The 14,025-nt window shown below is 45.2% G+C and overlaps 1 protein-coding gene across 7 annotated transcripts in view; it reads right to left on the bottom strand.

Moving 5' to 3' along the window:
• TSGA10 (testis specific 10) overlaps positions 1 to 14,025 on the bottom strand; it is a 200,730-nt gene that overhangs the window by 161,729 nt on the left and 24,976 nt on the right. For all 7 annotated transcript variants that reach the window (XR_012159883.2, XM_073352435.2, XM_073352455.2 and 4 more), the window contains 3 exons: positions 10,675 to 10,826; positions 7,707 to 7,822; positions 2,905 to 3,059 (listed from right to left, as the gene is read on the bottom strand). Coding sequence is in view for 6 of the 7 variants with exons in the window: in XM_073352435.2 (XP_073208536.1) it covers positions 2,905 to 3,059; positions 7,707 to 7,822; positions 10,675 to 10,826 (423 nt within the window). In the remaining variant the exon portion in view is untranslated. The remainder of the gene's footprint in view (positions 1 to 2,904; positions 3,060 to 7,706; positions 7,823 to 10,674; positions 10,827 to 14,025) is intronic.

Here is a 14,025-nt window from a genome sequence, read left to right as displayed (position 1 = left end):
GGCCCGGTGCATTACTATGGCGGTGGCAATGGTAATGGTCCTTGCTGCTGCGTCAGCAGGGTCCAAAAGAGGCTTGAAGGGCAACTCTAGCTAAGAGGTGGCCCTCAGAAATGAATGATGTAAACTGCTCTCTTTTGTCCTGTAGTATGTAGTCAATAAAGTCAGAAAATGTGGAATAGTTTATATGGTCATACTTCACCATAAGGGCTTCATAACTGGCAATCCAGAAGGCTGATGAACAGGTCTTGCAGCCAAGTAAATCCAGTCTTTTCCACGCTTTATCATAAGGAGCAATTCTAGAGTAATGCTCTTTGCCCCATTCGTTAACTGCATCGATTGCCAATGAATTTGTCTGAGGGTGTATGAATAGAAATTCCATCCCTTTTGAAGGGATGTAATACTTTTTGTCCACTCTCTTACATGTGACCAGGATGGTAGCAAGGTCTGCCAGATATTTGTGGTGGGTTCCATGATTCTGGAGTAAATCAAAAGGGCAATCTTGGAGGAGGTGGACATGTGGAGTATGTCCAAGAGCTCATGACGTGACTCGGAGACCTCCTCTAGGGTTATCTGGAGCATCTTCGCTTTTGAAGAGCTCCTGGAAATTCCTGAACTCATCTCCAGCAGTAGGCATAAGGGGCATAACATCTCATCTGGTGAGAATGAAGTGCAGGTGGCATGAGCTGCCTCCTGAGCTAAAACTTCTTCCATCTCCTCAAGGCTCTGTTCGGGAGGGGCAGCTGGTGGCACTGTGGATCTTTGTGAAGAGTGCCTATGTACCTCCGCGGTGTCACTTAGGGGTTTGGGGTAAAACTGTCTATAAGCTGCCCCTGGGTCCCAGAATGCTCTTTGAGGTGGTAAGGACATAGGTGGGGGCCCCAAGGGGTGACCATACCACCCTTGCAATTCAGACCCTGGCGGAGGCTTAGGACACTCCTGATGTATGGACCGAACTCTGCCTTCCATAGGTGAAGAGTGTTGAGAGGAAAAAGCCTCCCCTTCCTCATCTTCATCCTCCTCACTAGAGAAAGGAGAAATGGCTCCAGTTGGCGGAGTGAGCAGTAGTGAAAGTACCGAAGCAGTACTGGTACTGAGTAGAGGCGATTCCGGTACCGGGGAAATTTTCAGGTCCTTCAGAGCAAGGAACTGTTGAGGCTGTGGTGCCATTTGAGGTACCTGTGTGAAAGATGGTGCAGAGAATGGCGGCGGTACTAGGGGACCTTGTGGTACCAGTAGGAAAGGAGCCGACAGACAGCGTGCCAAGGACGGTGTGGCAATGTGCGGTGCAGTGTCTGTGCTATTCAACATAGGGCCAGCAGGTGGTGCTGTTGCCTTTTGTACTGCAGAGTCGCTCAATACCGAGCACTTTGTCTGTGCTGCCGGTGCCGAGGTGGAGGAGGCAGTCTTCTGCCTGTCCACCTTCTTAGAGCCTGCCCGCTTAGGGTCTGCAGCTGAGACGGTACCACCAGTACCAGAGGTCCCTGCTGACTCAAAGGTACTAAGCTGTGGGGCGGTTGGTACCAATGTAGTGGACAGAGTCAGGGAACATTTCCTCTTTCACATGGTCTTGGTAGGGTTAGTGTTATTTCTCCTCTTTCCAAGTACTTTAGGAGACACGTCCCTTCCGTGTGGTGTGGAGGAGAGGGGTCTGTCAGAAGCCACTTAGGGCGGCAGGAGAAGTTTGCTAGCCTGGGTCTGAGGCAGGACGGAGGGACTTCTCCAATAGGATAAGTTTCAGTTTAAGGTCCCTCGCTTTCCTAGTCCACGTCTTAAAATTGTGGACTGGCAACGGGTGGACTTCTGGGGCATATGAGTTTTCCCCAGAGACCAAACACATTGCAAGTGTCTGTCAGAAAGCGGAATTGCCTCACAACAGCAGAGGCAGCGCTTAAGGCCAAGTAACCCGGGCATTCTGAGGAAAAATAATGTCCCTTAAGGGGACAAAAGGAAAAAAAGTTGTTGGTGTGTTTTTTTAAATGCGGGAGAAAAAGAAATAAAAGGTTCTTAACCAACTAACCTAACTGCACTAAGCTACTTGACTAAACTAAATCTGAGGTTAAGCAGGTGCACACACTGCTGGAGCTCCGACTCAGACCACAGGAGGTTAAGAAGGAACAGGGCTGGGGGAGGAGCCGCACATCACTAGGTAATTGCCACTGCAGGTGCCAGGCGGGGAGAGCATATGTGCGCCACAGCCAGGTACTGCTGTCGAAATTCTCTGACTAGAGTTGCACGGTGCACAATCACCTAAAGTGGAGCACCCACAGGGACTCCACTCGAAGAAGAATTCTGGGTACCTACTTGCATTTCTGACACATCCACACTGCTACTTTTAGCAATGTTAGCATGGGTATATCTACCTGGGTTGCAATCACACCTTGGACTGCAGAAAGGGGAGATGTTTAATGCTTGAGCCCTGTGAAGGGCCCATTTGCACTACAAACTGGAAATATACTGTAACCATTTCAAGGGATAACAAAGTTGTAACTACAATCACCAATTTGGTTGTATTGGTTACATAAATGGGCCCTAGAAGAGAAAATTAAGTCTGAATTTCAAGAAAAAGTTTCTGAAAGTGAAACTTATTAGCCTGTTAGTTTAGTCTGCTTCACCCAAGGAAAGTGGTGAAAATCCCATCTTTTGTCATTTTTAAAATTAGACTGTACAAAACACTAAGGATGGGGTGCTCCACACTGGCCTAACTCAGTTGCTACTGAAGTCAATGGGAGTTTTTTATGGACTTTAATGGGAGCAGAATTTAGCTAACAGTGAGCACTTTTGAGGATCCCAGTGATGAGGTGGGGGGTCCTAATGGGTCCTCTGCATATATAACTATTATGAAAAATGTTTTAAAACTAAAGAATCAATAATAAATTATATAGAAATTTACATGCAAGAACATACTTTAATTGCCAGGGTTTCTTGAAAAGAAGAAATTTTCTCAGTTTTTTCATCCACACATTCTTGTAAGGAGTCCCTTTCTGTATCCAGCTCAGCAATAGTTTCTTTGAGAATATGGATTTCTTCTTGTTGTGAAACATTTTGTTTCAAAAAGTTATCTGCACATATAATCATAAAGGCCTCATTTTTATTAACTCAATTTAAAATAATTATTTTCCATTTCACATAGCTTGATACACTTCTAAACCACAAGAAAACATAACTAAGGCCCAGAACCAGCAAAGCACTGAAGCATGATGATGGGGACAGAAATAGTCCTACTAATGTCAATGGCACTACTCACATGCTGAAAGCCTGTGCTTGAGTGCTTTGCTGGATCAGGGCCTAAGTTACTAAAGACTCGATGCAAATTTACCCCTTTTTAGGGTGTTTTTTAATTGCAAATATTAAGACTATTAAGACAATAATTATAATAACTCAATAATGTAAATTGAAGTGCCTAGGAAATAGGTTTAAAACAGACCAAAGTAGAGTGCAAATTACAAAATGTAAAGCTGGGTATTATTAAACTTTCTTGTCCTTGTGCAAAACGTTGGTCTTCTCTGTTATGTTAAGAGAAAGACGTTTACTTAAGAGAGAAAGATCTATAAATGCTAATTATAAACCAAAAAAGGACATTGAGTATTCCACACAAGAGTATTCAGAATGAGTAACTAAAGAAAAATAACAAATTCATAATAAAATATCACGTAAATGCTGCAAAACACTTTTAGAAGGCTATAACTGAATTATATGACACTAAGGCAGGGGTGGGGAAACTGTTTGGCCTAAGGGCCACATTTGCATTGTGAAACTATATGGAGGACTGGGTAGGGAAGGCTGTGCCTCCCCAAACAGCCTGGCCCCTGCCCCCTATTTGCCCCCTCCCATTTCCTGCCCCCTGACTGCCCCCCTCAGAATCCCCGACCCATCCCCTGCTCCTTGTCCCCTGACTGCCCCGAGTCCTATCCACACCCCCGCCCCTACCCCCCCCAGGACCCCACCTCCTATCCAATCTCCCCCCTCCCCGCTCCCTGTCCCCTGACTGCCCCGACCCCTATCCACACAGCCACCCTCTGACAGCCCCCCCCAGGACTCCCATGCTTATCCAACCACTCCCTGCCCCCTGAATGCCCCCCCAGAACCTCCACCTCATCCAACTGCCCTCTGCTCCCTGACTGCTCCTGGGATCCCCTGCCCCTTATCCAACCCCCACCCACCCACCCCCGCTTCCCCACCCCCTTACCATGCTGCTCAGAGCAGCAGGAGCTCGCAGCCCCGCCGTCGGGCCAGAGCCAGCCACACTACCCAGCAGGAGCAGCAGGCCAGAGTGCTGGCAGCACAGCACGCTGAGGCTGTGGGAGAGGGGGGATAGCAGAGAGGGGCCAGAGGCTAGCTTCTCCGGCCAGGAGCTCAGGATGTGGCCCGTGGGCTATAGTTTGCCCACCTCTGCACTAAGGGTAAGTCTACACTGCACATGCGAGAATGCATCCCAGCAGATAGACAAATGCTACTCAAGTTAGTGCTCTAAAAATAGCAGTGTGGCCAGGGCAGCATGGGCTAGCTGCCCAAATACAGTTACACCAGACCCCCTGGGTATGTACTCAGGCGGCTAGCACAAACCACCTCCTGTGCTACTGTGTCCACACTATTATTTTTAGCGTGCTAACTAGAGCAGAGCTAGCATGTGTCTCTCTATTAGTGCTGGAAAGCACACTCACAGCTGCAGTGCAGCTACACACATACATACATACTCTACGTAAAGCAAACCTAGATCATGCTCTATCTATAACTTGTAAGAGATTACCAAAAGTTTTAGTAGTTAAGAAATAACTAATGAAATGTTCTTGACACAACGAATGCCTACATGCATATGTATTACACACAAGGCAACTACATTTAAAAGAAAAGTATTGAGGCTGCAAAGTCAAGAACTCAATACTCCTTGGGGAATTCTGCGCCAAAAAATGCAAAATTCTGCACCAAAAAATGCAAAATTCTGCATATTTTGTCAAAATAATGCAATATAATCACACCAGTTCCACTTATTTTGTTAATTTATTTAAATTACCATACAGAAAAAAAAATCACAATAAGTGTTCAGCATTTCCTAAACACATGAAAGTTAAGTTACAAATACTTGGTAACCAAGACCCTGTATTCCAGTTATAATCCTGGATTTTCATTTAAATTAGATTACTTTTATTTTGGTGTTCTGTAAAGTAGAATGTCGTTTTAAATTGCTCAGACTTCCACACAAGAAAGTCATACAGTTTTGCTAATCATTGTCCTGCATTTTTTTAAATGGATAAGTAAAATAGATCCTGAGCTGCAATCTAACCCCATTGTGCCTCTCTGGCAAAGGAAAAAGCAAGAAAGCACTTTGACCTTCCTAGCTGAGGATTCCATTCCTGTCATTTAAAATAAGTCTCCTTTACACCACTCTGGAAAGGTAAAGGAGCCTTAACTGACTAAGAATGGAAACAATGGGAACATTAGCAGCCAGCCTGTTTAGTTGTTACATTTCTGCTCTGCCTCAGGGATAGAGGCTGCTTCACACAGCCCTACATCTTCAAACCCAGGATGCAGCAACAGCGAGGAGAGGGACAGAGTGAGTCTCTCTCACTCATTCGCATGCAGGCAGGTGCCCAGCCCCACCCCCTAAACATCTCTCCATGGATGCATGGCCAGCATCCCTCCACTCCCCTGCGGTCATCTGCTCTCTGCTGCCAGCTCTCCCAGCAGATGCACCTGGGCTGCTGCGGAAGGAGCGTGTGTTCCCCACAGATTTCTTTGCTGTCCCATTTTTCTACAGGGGAACCAAGAAATCTGCAGAAGGTATGAATTCTGTACCCCCCGCAAGGTGCAGAATTCCCCCAGGAGTAACTCAAAAGTTATGACAGACCAGAATTAAGGTTGCCTGTGCTACTTTAGTTCAGTCTCCTTATGCATACATATCATCATACATCCTTTAGTTATATTATCACAGTTTTTCCACTGCCTCATTCAGCGTACAGAATAAGGGACGCTCACTCAGTGAGCTGCTATTTAATATTTGTTTTCTCCTTATTGAACATGTGCCGCCAAGACTGAATTACTCATCAATTCTGCAAATCAGGCTCCAGGGTCTCAAGTTTGGCACCCAGAAAATGAGGAACAAACAATTAGTGACCACTTTTAAAAGATGTGGTTTATTGGCTTTCCTAGCATCACACAGGAACTGTGTGGCAGAGGCAGGGACAGAATCCACTTCCCCATGGCAGCATTCAGCTGCCTTAACCATGAGACCACCCTTTCTGCAATCCCCTACCTCATTCATCCACACCTTCCAACAGGAGGGAACCAAATGGTTTGGGGGTGGCATGATAATTATACATGATTCAGGCTTTCACCTGTAGGTCATCAGTACAAATCCACCCTCAGTCATTAGTTTATCCCTGGATGCCTTTGAGGAGCAGTGGGCACTGTCACGGGTTCTCTGCTCAGTGTCCACTTCTGAATCCCTGATTCTTTACCTCTCACCTCACTCCTGCTCCTGTTTTTTCATTTGTTACCCCAACTACTTTCTTGTAGCCTGGACTTAGTGGTTCCCACCCTCAATTGAGGGGGTGGGCCCTTATTTTTGGGTGATCCTAGATCTGCCTGCCCCAGTGGTACAAACAGTATACAACTTCCAAGGGGTACTTCCAAGGGGTGCAACTATGGAGCCTATTTCAAATCCCTTGTTAAGTCACGCCTCTGAGTAGAGTTCCTCTGGGCAGTGTCCACTGACTCCTTAAGATGCCTCTGAGGAGCAGTGGGTGCTGTCAGGAGTTCTCTGAGCTGTCTCCCATTCCGGTTCCCTAATTTTTAGCCTTTGACCTTCACTCCTGTCCCTGTTTTTTTCCATCTGTTGTCCCCAGAATTTATTTGTGGCCTGGGTCCCTCTTGGTTGAGGGTTTTTAGCTTTGGGCACCTGAGGTCCCCTATCTCCCAGGGACCACAACAGGTACACATAAGCAACTGAAAACAAAATTTCATATAACAGAAAACGTTGGGCAATTTTAACTGTAGGTTTTGCCATCTATAATAAATTTTCTTTTCTTTTTGCAAACTGCTGCATTTTACTTTGGTGAGTGCAGATGATGTTGACTGTGATCTAGAAAGTAGTTATCCAGTGCTATATAACTGGACTCTAGTTTAGTCAAATGCCCCGCCATTCCTGTACCCATCTCTTTTACTCCTGTCTTTAGCATATTGCTCTGTACTGCATTTGAAAATTTATTGTGACTACTTACATCCTTAATTAAAGGAACAGTCCTAGGAAGTGCTATCTCAGCACCTTGCAGGATTGGGAGCTCCAGTTTGTTAAGCGAATATTACTGATGAGCCCAAACAAATCAAATGGGTAACAAAACTTATTGTTCAACTAATAGTATGAGCAGTTTATCAGGAACAACTTCATTGATAACCATCTTAATTATGCTGGTCTGAGATAGGGAGAAAACTCCTTCTAAAAACAGAAAATAAGTTGTTTGCTTTTTGTCGATGAAAGAAAAAAAAAAGGTTTTTGATGTACCCATAAGCTTTCCTCTAGCCATAAAATATAAGACTATTTTAATTTTGAATTTCTGGTGACAAATTAATTGTTTTTCTTTTGTACTACTAGAACACTTAAAATAGTATAAAATAAAATAGTTGAGTAAACATTACTTTTTATATAACATAGAAGAAGTGAGGGAGAGAAAGCAATACTACCATTAATTTTAGCTAAATATCTAACTCACCAATTTTTTCATCCAAAACCATAATTTTCTCCTGGGTAAGTTGTAATTCATATTTTTTTTTAGCAAGATGTCGCTGTGTCTCTGAAAGACTCTGTTCTGTCTTTTCATTTAATAAGCTGTAGAAGTATTAAGAGTGACAGCTTTAATGCAAACATTTTATATTAAAATGGCTTTTCTCACATTCTGTAATGTCACCACAACTGCCAAAGTTAAGTAAATCAGCATTTCTTCAGATATTTCAAGTAATCTCGGATAGTGCACCAACGTTTATCTTAGTCTATCTTTAATTGTGAAGGCTGGTCCATTCCTGAGAAGAATCCCACAAAATTAGCGGGGTTTTGAGAGAACGGACAGCTCCAAGGATTAAAATGAAATAAAGCTTTTAATCAACTATCAACTCTCTATTAGAGTTCTTTGAGGGGGTCAACAAACATGTGGACAAGGGGGATCCAGTGGACATAGTGTACTTAGATTTCCAGAAAGCCTTTGACAAAGTCCCTCACCAAAGGCTCTTATGTAAATTAAGTTGTCATGGTATAAGAGGGAAGATCCTTTCATGGACTGAGAACTGGTTAAAAGACAGGGAACAAAGGGTAGGAATAAATGGTAAATTTTCAGAATGGAAAGGGGTAACTAGTGGTATACCCCAAGGGTCAGTCCTAGGACCAATCCTATTCAATTTATTCATAAATGATCTGGAGAAAGGCGTAAATAGTGAGGTGGCAAAGTTTGCAGATGACATTAAACTGCTCAAGATAGTTAAGACCAAAGCAGACTGTGAAGAACTTCAAAAAGATCTCACAAAACTAAGCGATTGGGTAACAAAATGGCAAATGAAATTTAATGTGGATAAACGTAAAGTGATGCACATTGGAAAAAATAACCCCAACTATATGTACAATATGATGGGGACTAATTTAGCTACAGCTAATCAGGAGAAAGATCTTGGAGTCATCGTGGATAGCTCTCTGAAGACGTTCATGCAGTGTGCAGCGGCAGTCAAAAAAGCAAATGGGATGTTAGGAATCATTAAAAAAGGGATAGAGAATAAGATGGAGAATATCTTATTGCCCTTTTATAAGGTACGCCCACATCTTGAATACGGTGTACAGATATGGTCCCCCTCATCTCAAAAAAGATATACTGGAATTAGAAAAGATTCAGAAAAGGGCAACTAAAATGATTAGGGTTATGGAACAGGTCCCATATATGAGGAGAGATTAAAGAGGTTAGGACTTTTCAGCTTGGAAAAGAGGAGACTAAGGGGGGATACGATAGAGGTATTTAAAATCATGAGTGGTGTGGAGAAAGTGAATAAGGAAAAGTTATTTAATTGTTCCCACAATATAAGAACTAGGGGCCACCAAATGAAATTAATGGGTAGCAGGTTTAAAAAAAATACAAGGAAGTTCTTCTTCACTCAGCTCACAGTCAACCTGTGGAACTCCTTGCCTGAGGAGGTTGTGAAAGCTAGGACTATAACAGGGTTTAAAAGAGAACTGGATAAATTCATGGAGGTTAAGTCCATTAATGGCTATTATCCAGGATGGGTAAGGAATGGTGTCCCTAGCCTCTGTTTGTTAGAGGGTGGAGATGGATGGCAGGAGAGAGATCACTTGATCATTACCTGTTAGGTTCACTCCCTCTGGGGCACCTGGCATTGGCCACTGTCGGCAGACAGGATACTGGGCTGGATGGACCTTTGGTCTGACCCAGTACGGCCATTCTTATGTTCTTAGAAAATGCCTAAGACTGGGATGGGCAAAGTTACAAACTGTTATAAATCATGACTGAGATGCACTGATAGAGCTAGATAGCGAAGCTTATACCTGCTCATACTGTGCTTTGGAACTGGAAAGAGCTATTAGTGCTACTTTGGAGGTATGAGAACAATCTTAAAATAATTGAAATTAAAATAAAGAACACAGATTTTTTTTGATGGTGCTCATGAAGATGAGAGACTAACAGGAAGTAGCAGTTTCTCAGATAATATAGGCCTACATCTTAATGTAGGCCACATCTTAAAAGAGAGAGTATTGTGGGCCAGCCCCACTCGCATTCACAATTCTGTGGAGCAGCTCCCCTGTCCATTACAGACCTACTTATAACAGTGCAACATTCACATGGCAACAACAGCAGTTACTTGTAAGTAACAGTAGACATGTATTTGAAGTATGTTTAAGGGAATTAGATTTTTTACCATCTTGGAAAAGAATCACAATATCTTTCCTCCTGTATATGCTTCTGTGCCACCTTGTCCTCTTCTTCCCCACTTCTCTGCACATGCTTCCCTTTTGTTGATCATTCTCCCTTGCCACTTGGTTCCCCTCTTCCTCCTGCACATGCTGCCTAACTTGCCTTCTTCCCTGTAGTCCTCTCGTGAGGATGGCTCATGGCTCTTGTCCCACTAGTGGCTCTTGGTAGTGGCTAGAAGTTCCAGCCAGGCTGGTAGCTCCAGTCCTTGAAAGAAGCTCCAATATCATTTCCTCCTCTTGGAGCCTCTCTCAAGGACAGAGAGAGGGAAGCTTGAGAAGGCTGACAACCTGGCTATTACATGAAATGTATGTTTGTTTCTGTATTTACTTCAATTTATAGAAGTAAACAAAGGTCTTAAAGGAGTTATGCTGCTGACTCAACAATATCCAACAAAATGTAACCCTTAAACACGCCTAGAAAAATCCCTAACCCCACAAACCTCAATCCCCATAAAATTTCACCTTTTGCAAAAGCCAGAGAAAATAGATATGCCTTGCAGCATGCTCTGAAGGTCAACAAACCTAGGCTATATCAGACCAAGGTGAAGACTGGGGAAGGGAGGAGAGCAGATTAGAAATCTGAGGGCCCCTCATGAGAGCACTCTGTCACAAGCTCCTTCTCCTTTAAATAAACAGAATAGCTTTGAAAAAAACAGTGGATATATGCTTATTTTTATAATTGCAGTAGTTTTTATGTATATGCTTTTATTTACCTTAGTGAAGCACACTCTGCTTTTTGTCTGCTGAGCTCACTTTCTGAATCCAGTGCCCTTCTTGCCAATATTTTCATCTCCATTTCCACAGAATCTATGGTCTCTTTCATCAGTGCTATCTTTGATATTTGTTCCAAACGTTCACCGTCAAGCTATAGGAGTAAAATGACTAAACATTAAGAACTGCAGAAAAAAACAGTTATTAACTTTCTTGTAACTGTTGTTCTTCGAGATGTGTTGCTCATGTCCATTCCATTTAGGTGTGTATACAAGCGCGTGCATGACAGCTGGAATATTTCCCCCTAATAGTATCCATAGGGTTGGCCTGGACACCCACTGTGGTCGCACCTTCATGGCACTCGATATAACGCCCTGCCAAACCACCACCCTCTCAGTTTCTTCCTGCCGGCTACTCTGATAGAGGGGTAGGAGGGTGGATATTGGAATGGACATGAGCAACACATCTCAAAGAACAACGGTTATGAGAAGGTGAGTAACTGTTGTTCTTGGAGATGTGTTGCTTATGTCAATGCCAATTAGGTGATTCCCAAGCCTAAATTTGGAGGCGTGGCGGAGCTTAAATGTTCACTGACCGCAGCTCCGCTTACTAAAGGCTGCATTGTATCTGGCCTGCTGGGTAATGGCATAATGCGATATGAATGTATGAACAGAGGTTCACATTGCCGCTCTGCATGTTTCCTGGGTTGGAACATGTGCCAGGAACGCTGCTGACGAAGCCTGTGCCCTGGTGGAGTGTGCTGTGAGCGGAGGGGCAGGTACCTTCACCAGGTCGTGGCATGCCCAGATGGAGGACATGATCCATGACAAAATCCTTTGGGAGGAGACTGAAAGCCCTTTCATTCTGTCTGCTACCGCGATGAACAACTGAATGGACTTCCGGAACGATTTGGTTCACTCAATGCCCAGCGAACATCTAGTGAGTGAAGTCTTTGTTCCCTGCTGCTTATGTGCAGCTTAGGATCAGAAACGAGGAGAAAAATGTCCTGGTTGACATGAAACCGGGAGACAACCTTAAGGAGGAATGCTGGCTGGGGTCTGAGCTGAACCATGTCCTTGTGGAACACAGTGTAAGGAGGCTCTGATGTTAAGGCCTTCAGCTCAGACACCCTTCTGGCTGAGGTTATAGCTACCAGAATCACACACTTGTACAAAAGGTAGAGCAGAGAGCATGTTGCCAGCGGTTCCAAGGGTAGCCCCGTCAGTCTGGAAAGAACCACATTGAGGTCCCAGGCCGGTACCAGCTGTCGGACGTGCGGATATAGCCTGTCGAGACCTTTCAGGAAACAATTGATCATAGGGTTGGCAAAGACTGACCAGCCCTTTCCACCTGGATGGAAGGCAGAGATGGCAGCCAAATGAACATTTATTGACGACATGGACAGCCCCTGCTGCTTAAGATGGAGAAGGTAGTCCAGTATAAGGGAAATAGACAAGAGCGTCAGAGACAGATAGCGTTGCACTGACCAGACTAAAAATCTCTTCCATTTGGCCAAGTAGGTAGCCCTGGTGGAGAGTTTCCTATTGCCAAGGAAGACTTCTGTGACCGGGTCTGAACAGGAGAGCTCCATCGGGTTCAGCCATGGAGCTACCACACCGTGAGTTGCAATGACTTGAGGTTCAGATGCTGGAGACAGCCATGATTTTGAGTTATCAAGTCTGGGAAGAGGGGCAAGGTGATTAGGGCTTCCACGGACATTTCCAGGAGAGATGTGTACCAATGTTGATGGGGCCAGGCTGGGGCTATCAACGTAGGCCTTGTCCCTCTGAACTTTGAGGAGCACCTTGTGAATGAGCAGGAAGGGAGTAAATGCGTAGAGGACATGGTGCCCCCAAGGAAGGTGGAATGCGTCCGTGATGGAGCCTGGGCTGCGATTCAGGAAGAAGCAAAAAACTGCTGGCACTTCCTGTTGCATCACGAACAGGTCTATCTGGGGAAACCCCCACGGTTATAAGATAGAGTTCATGACGTTCAGGTGCAGGGACCACTCGTGGCCGTGGAATGACCTGCTGAGATAGTCCGCCAACTCATTCTGTACCCCAGGAACATACAATGCTTCCAGGTGTATCGAATGTGCTACACAGAAGTCCCACAGCTTGAGGGTTTCTTGGCAAAGGGCAGAGGAGCGTGCACCCCCTTGTTTGTTTATATAAAACATCACTGTGCTGTTGTCCATCATTACCGACACACATTTCCCTTCCAAATGAGCTTGGAAGGTCTGGTATGCTAGGTGGAACACGCTCAGTTCTCTGACATTAATGTGGAGAGCAAGTTCTGCCTGGGACCAGAGACCTTGAGTCTTGAGGTCTCCCTGATGTGCACCCCATCCCAAGACCAACGCACCCGTCACTAGTAAGAGGGCTAGCTGAGGCTCAGTGAAGGGGACTCCTGCACACACTACCTGTGGGTCGAGCCACCACAGGAGGGAGTCCAGGACTGGGTGAGGTAGAGGGATGACCCTGTCCAACTTGTCCCTCACCGGCCGATACAATGAGGCTAGCCATGATTGGAGCAGCCGGAGTCTGAGCCTGGCGTGTTGCACTACGTATGTACAATTAGCCATATATTCCAGGAGATTCAGGCAATTCCTTGCTGTGGTGGTAGGGAACCGTTGATTTTCCCACGTTCAGAAGAAGGCCCAGTTCGTCGAATGTCATTTTTATGAAGTCAACTTGTGCCTCCACTTGAAGCCTGGAGCGGCCCTTGATCAGCAAGTCGTCGAGGTACAGAAACACCTGTACTTGCCACCTGCACAGGAATGCAGCCATAACTGTCATGCATTTGGTAAACACTTGAGGTGTCAATGACAGGCTGAACGAAGACTGTGAACTGGTAATGGGTATGGTTGATCACAAACCTGAGGTACCGTCTGTGGGACGATGTGATTGCTATGTGAAAGTGTGCATCCTTCAAGTTGAGGGCGGCATACCAGTTCCCTGGATCCAAGGAAGGGGTAATGGAGGCCAAAGAGACATGCGAAACTTCAGTTTCTTCATGAATCTGTTGAGATTTCACAGGTCTAGGATGGGACCGAGGCCACCTTCGGCTTTTGGTATTAGGAGATAACAGGAATAGAAGCCCTTGCCCTTCAGCTCCTGAGGAACCCCATCCACTGCCCCCAGCGATAGGAGCGATTGCATGTCCTATAAGAGGAGTTGCTCGTGAGAAGGGTTCCTGAAGAGGGATGAGGAAGGGGGGGTGGAACGGTGGGAGGGCAGAGAATTGGAGGGAGTATCCCCTCTCTATTGTGCGGAGCACCCAACGGTCCGATGTGATACGGGACCACGCAGGGTAGAAAGGGGATAGTTGGGACAAAACAGTAAGGCGGGATG

Source organism: Lepidochelys kempii, chromosome 1, assembly GCF_965140285.1.
Source record: "Lepidochelys kempii isolate rLepKem1 chromosome 1, rLepKem1.hap1, whole genome shotgun sequence".
In the NCBI taxonomy this organism is placed as follows: Eukaryota; Metazoa; Chordata; order Testudines; family Cheloniidae; genus Lepidochelys; species Lepidochelys kempii.
This window is presented reverse-complemented; position numbering and strand designations above follow the sequence as displayed.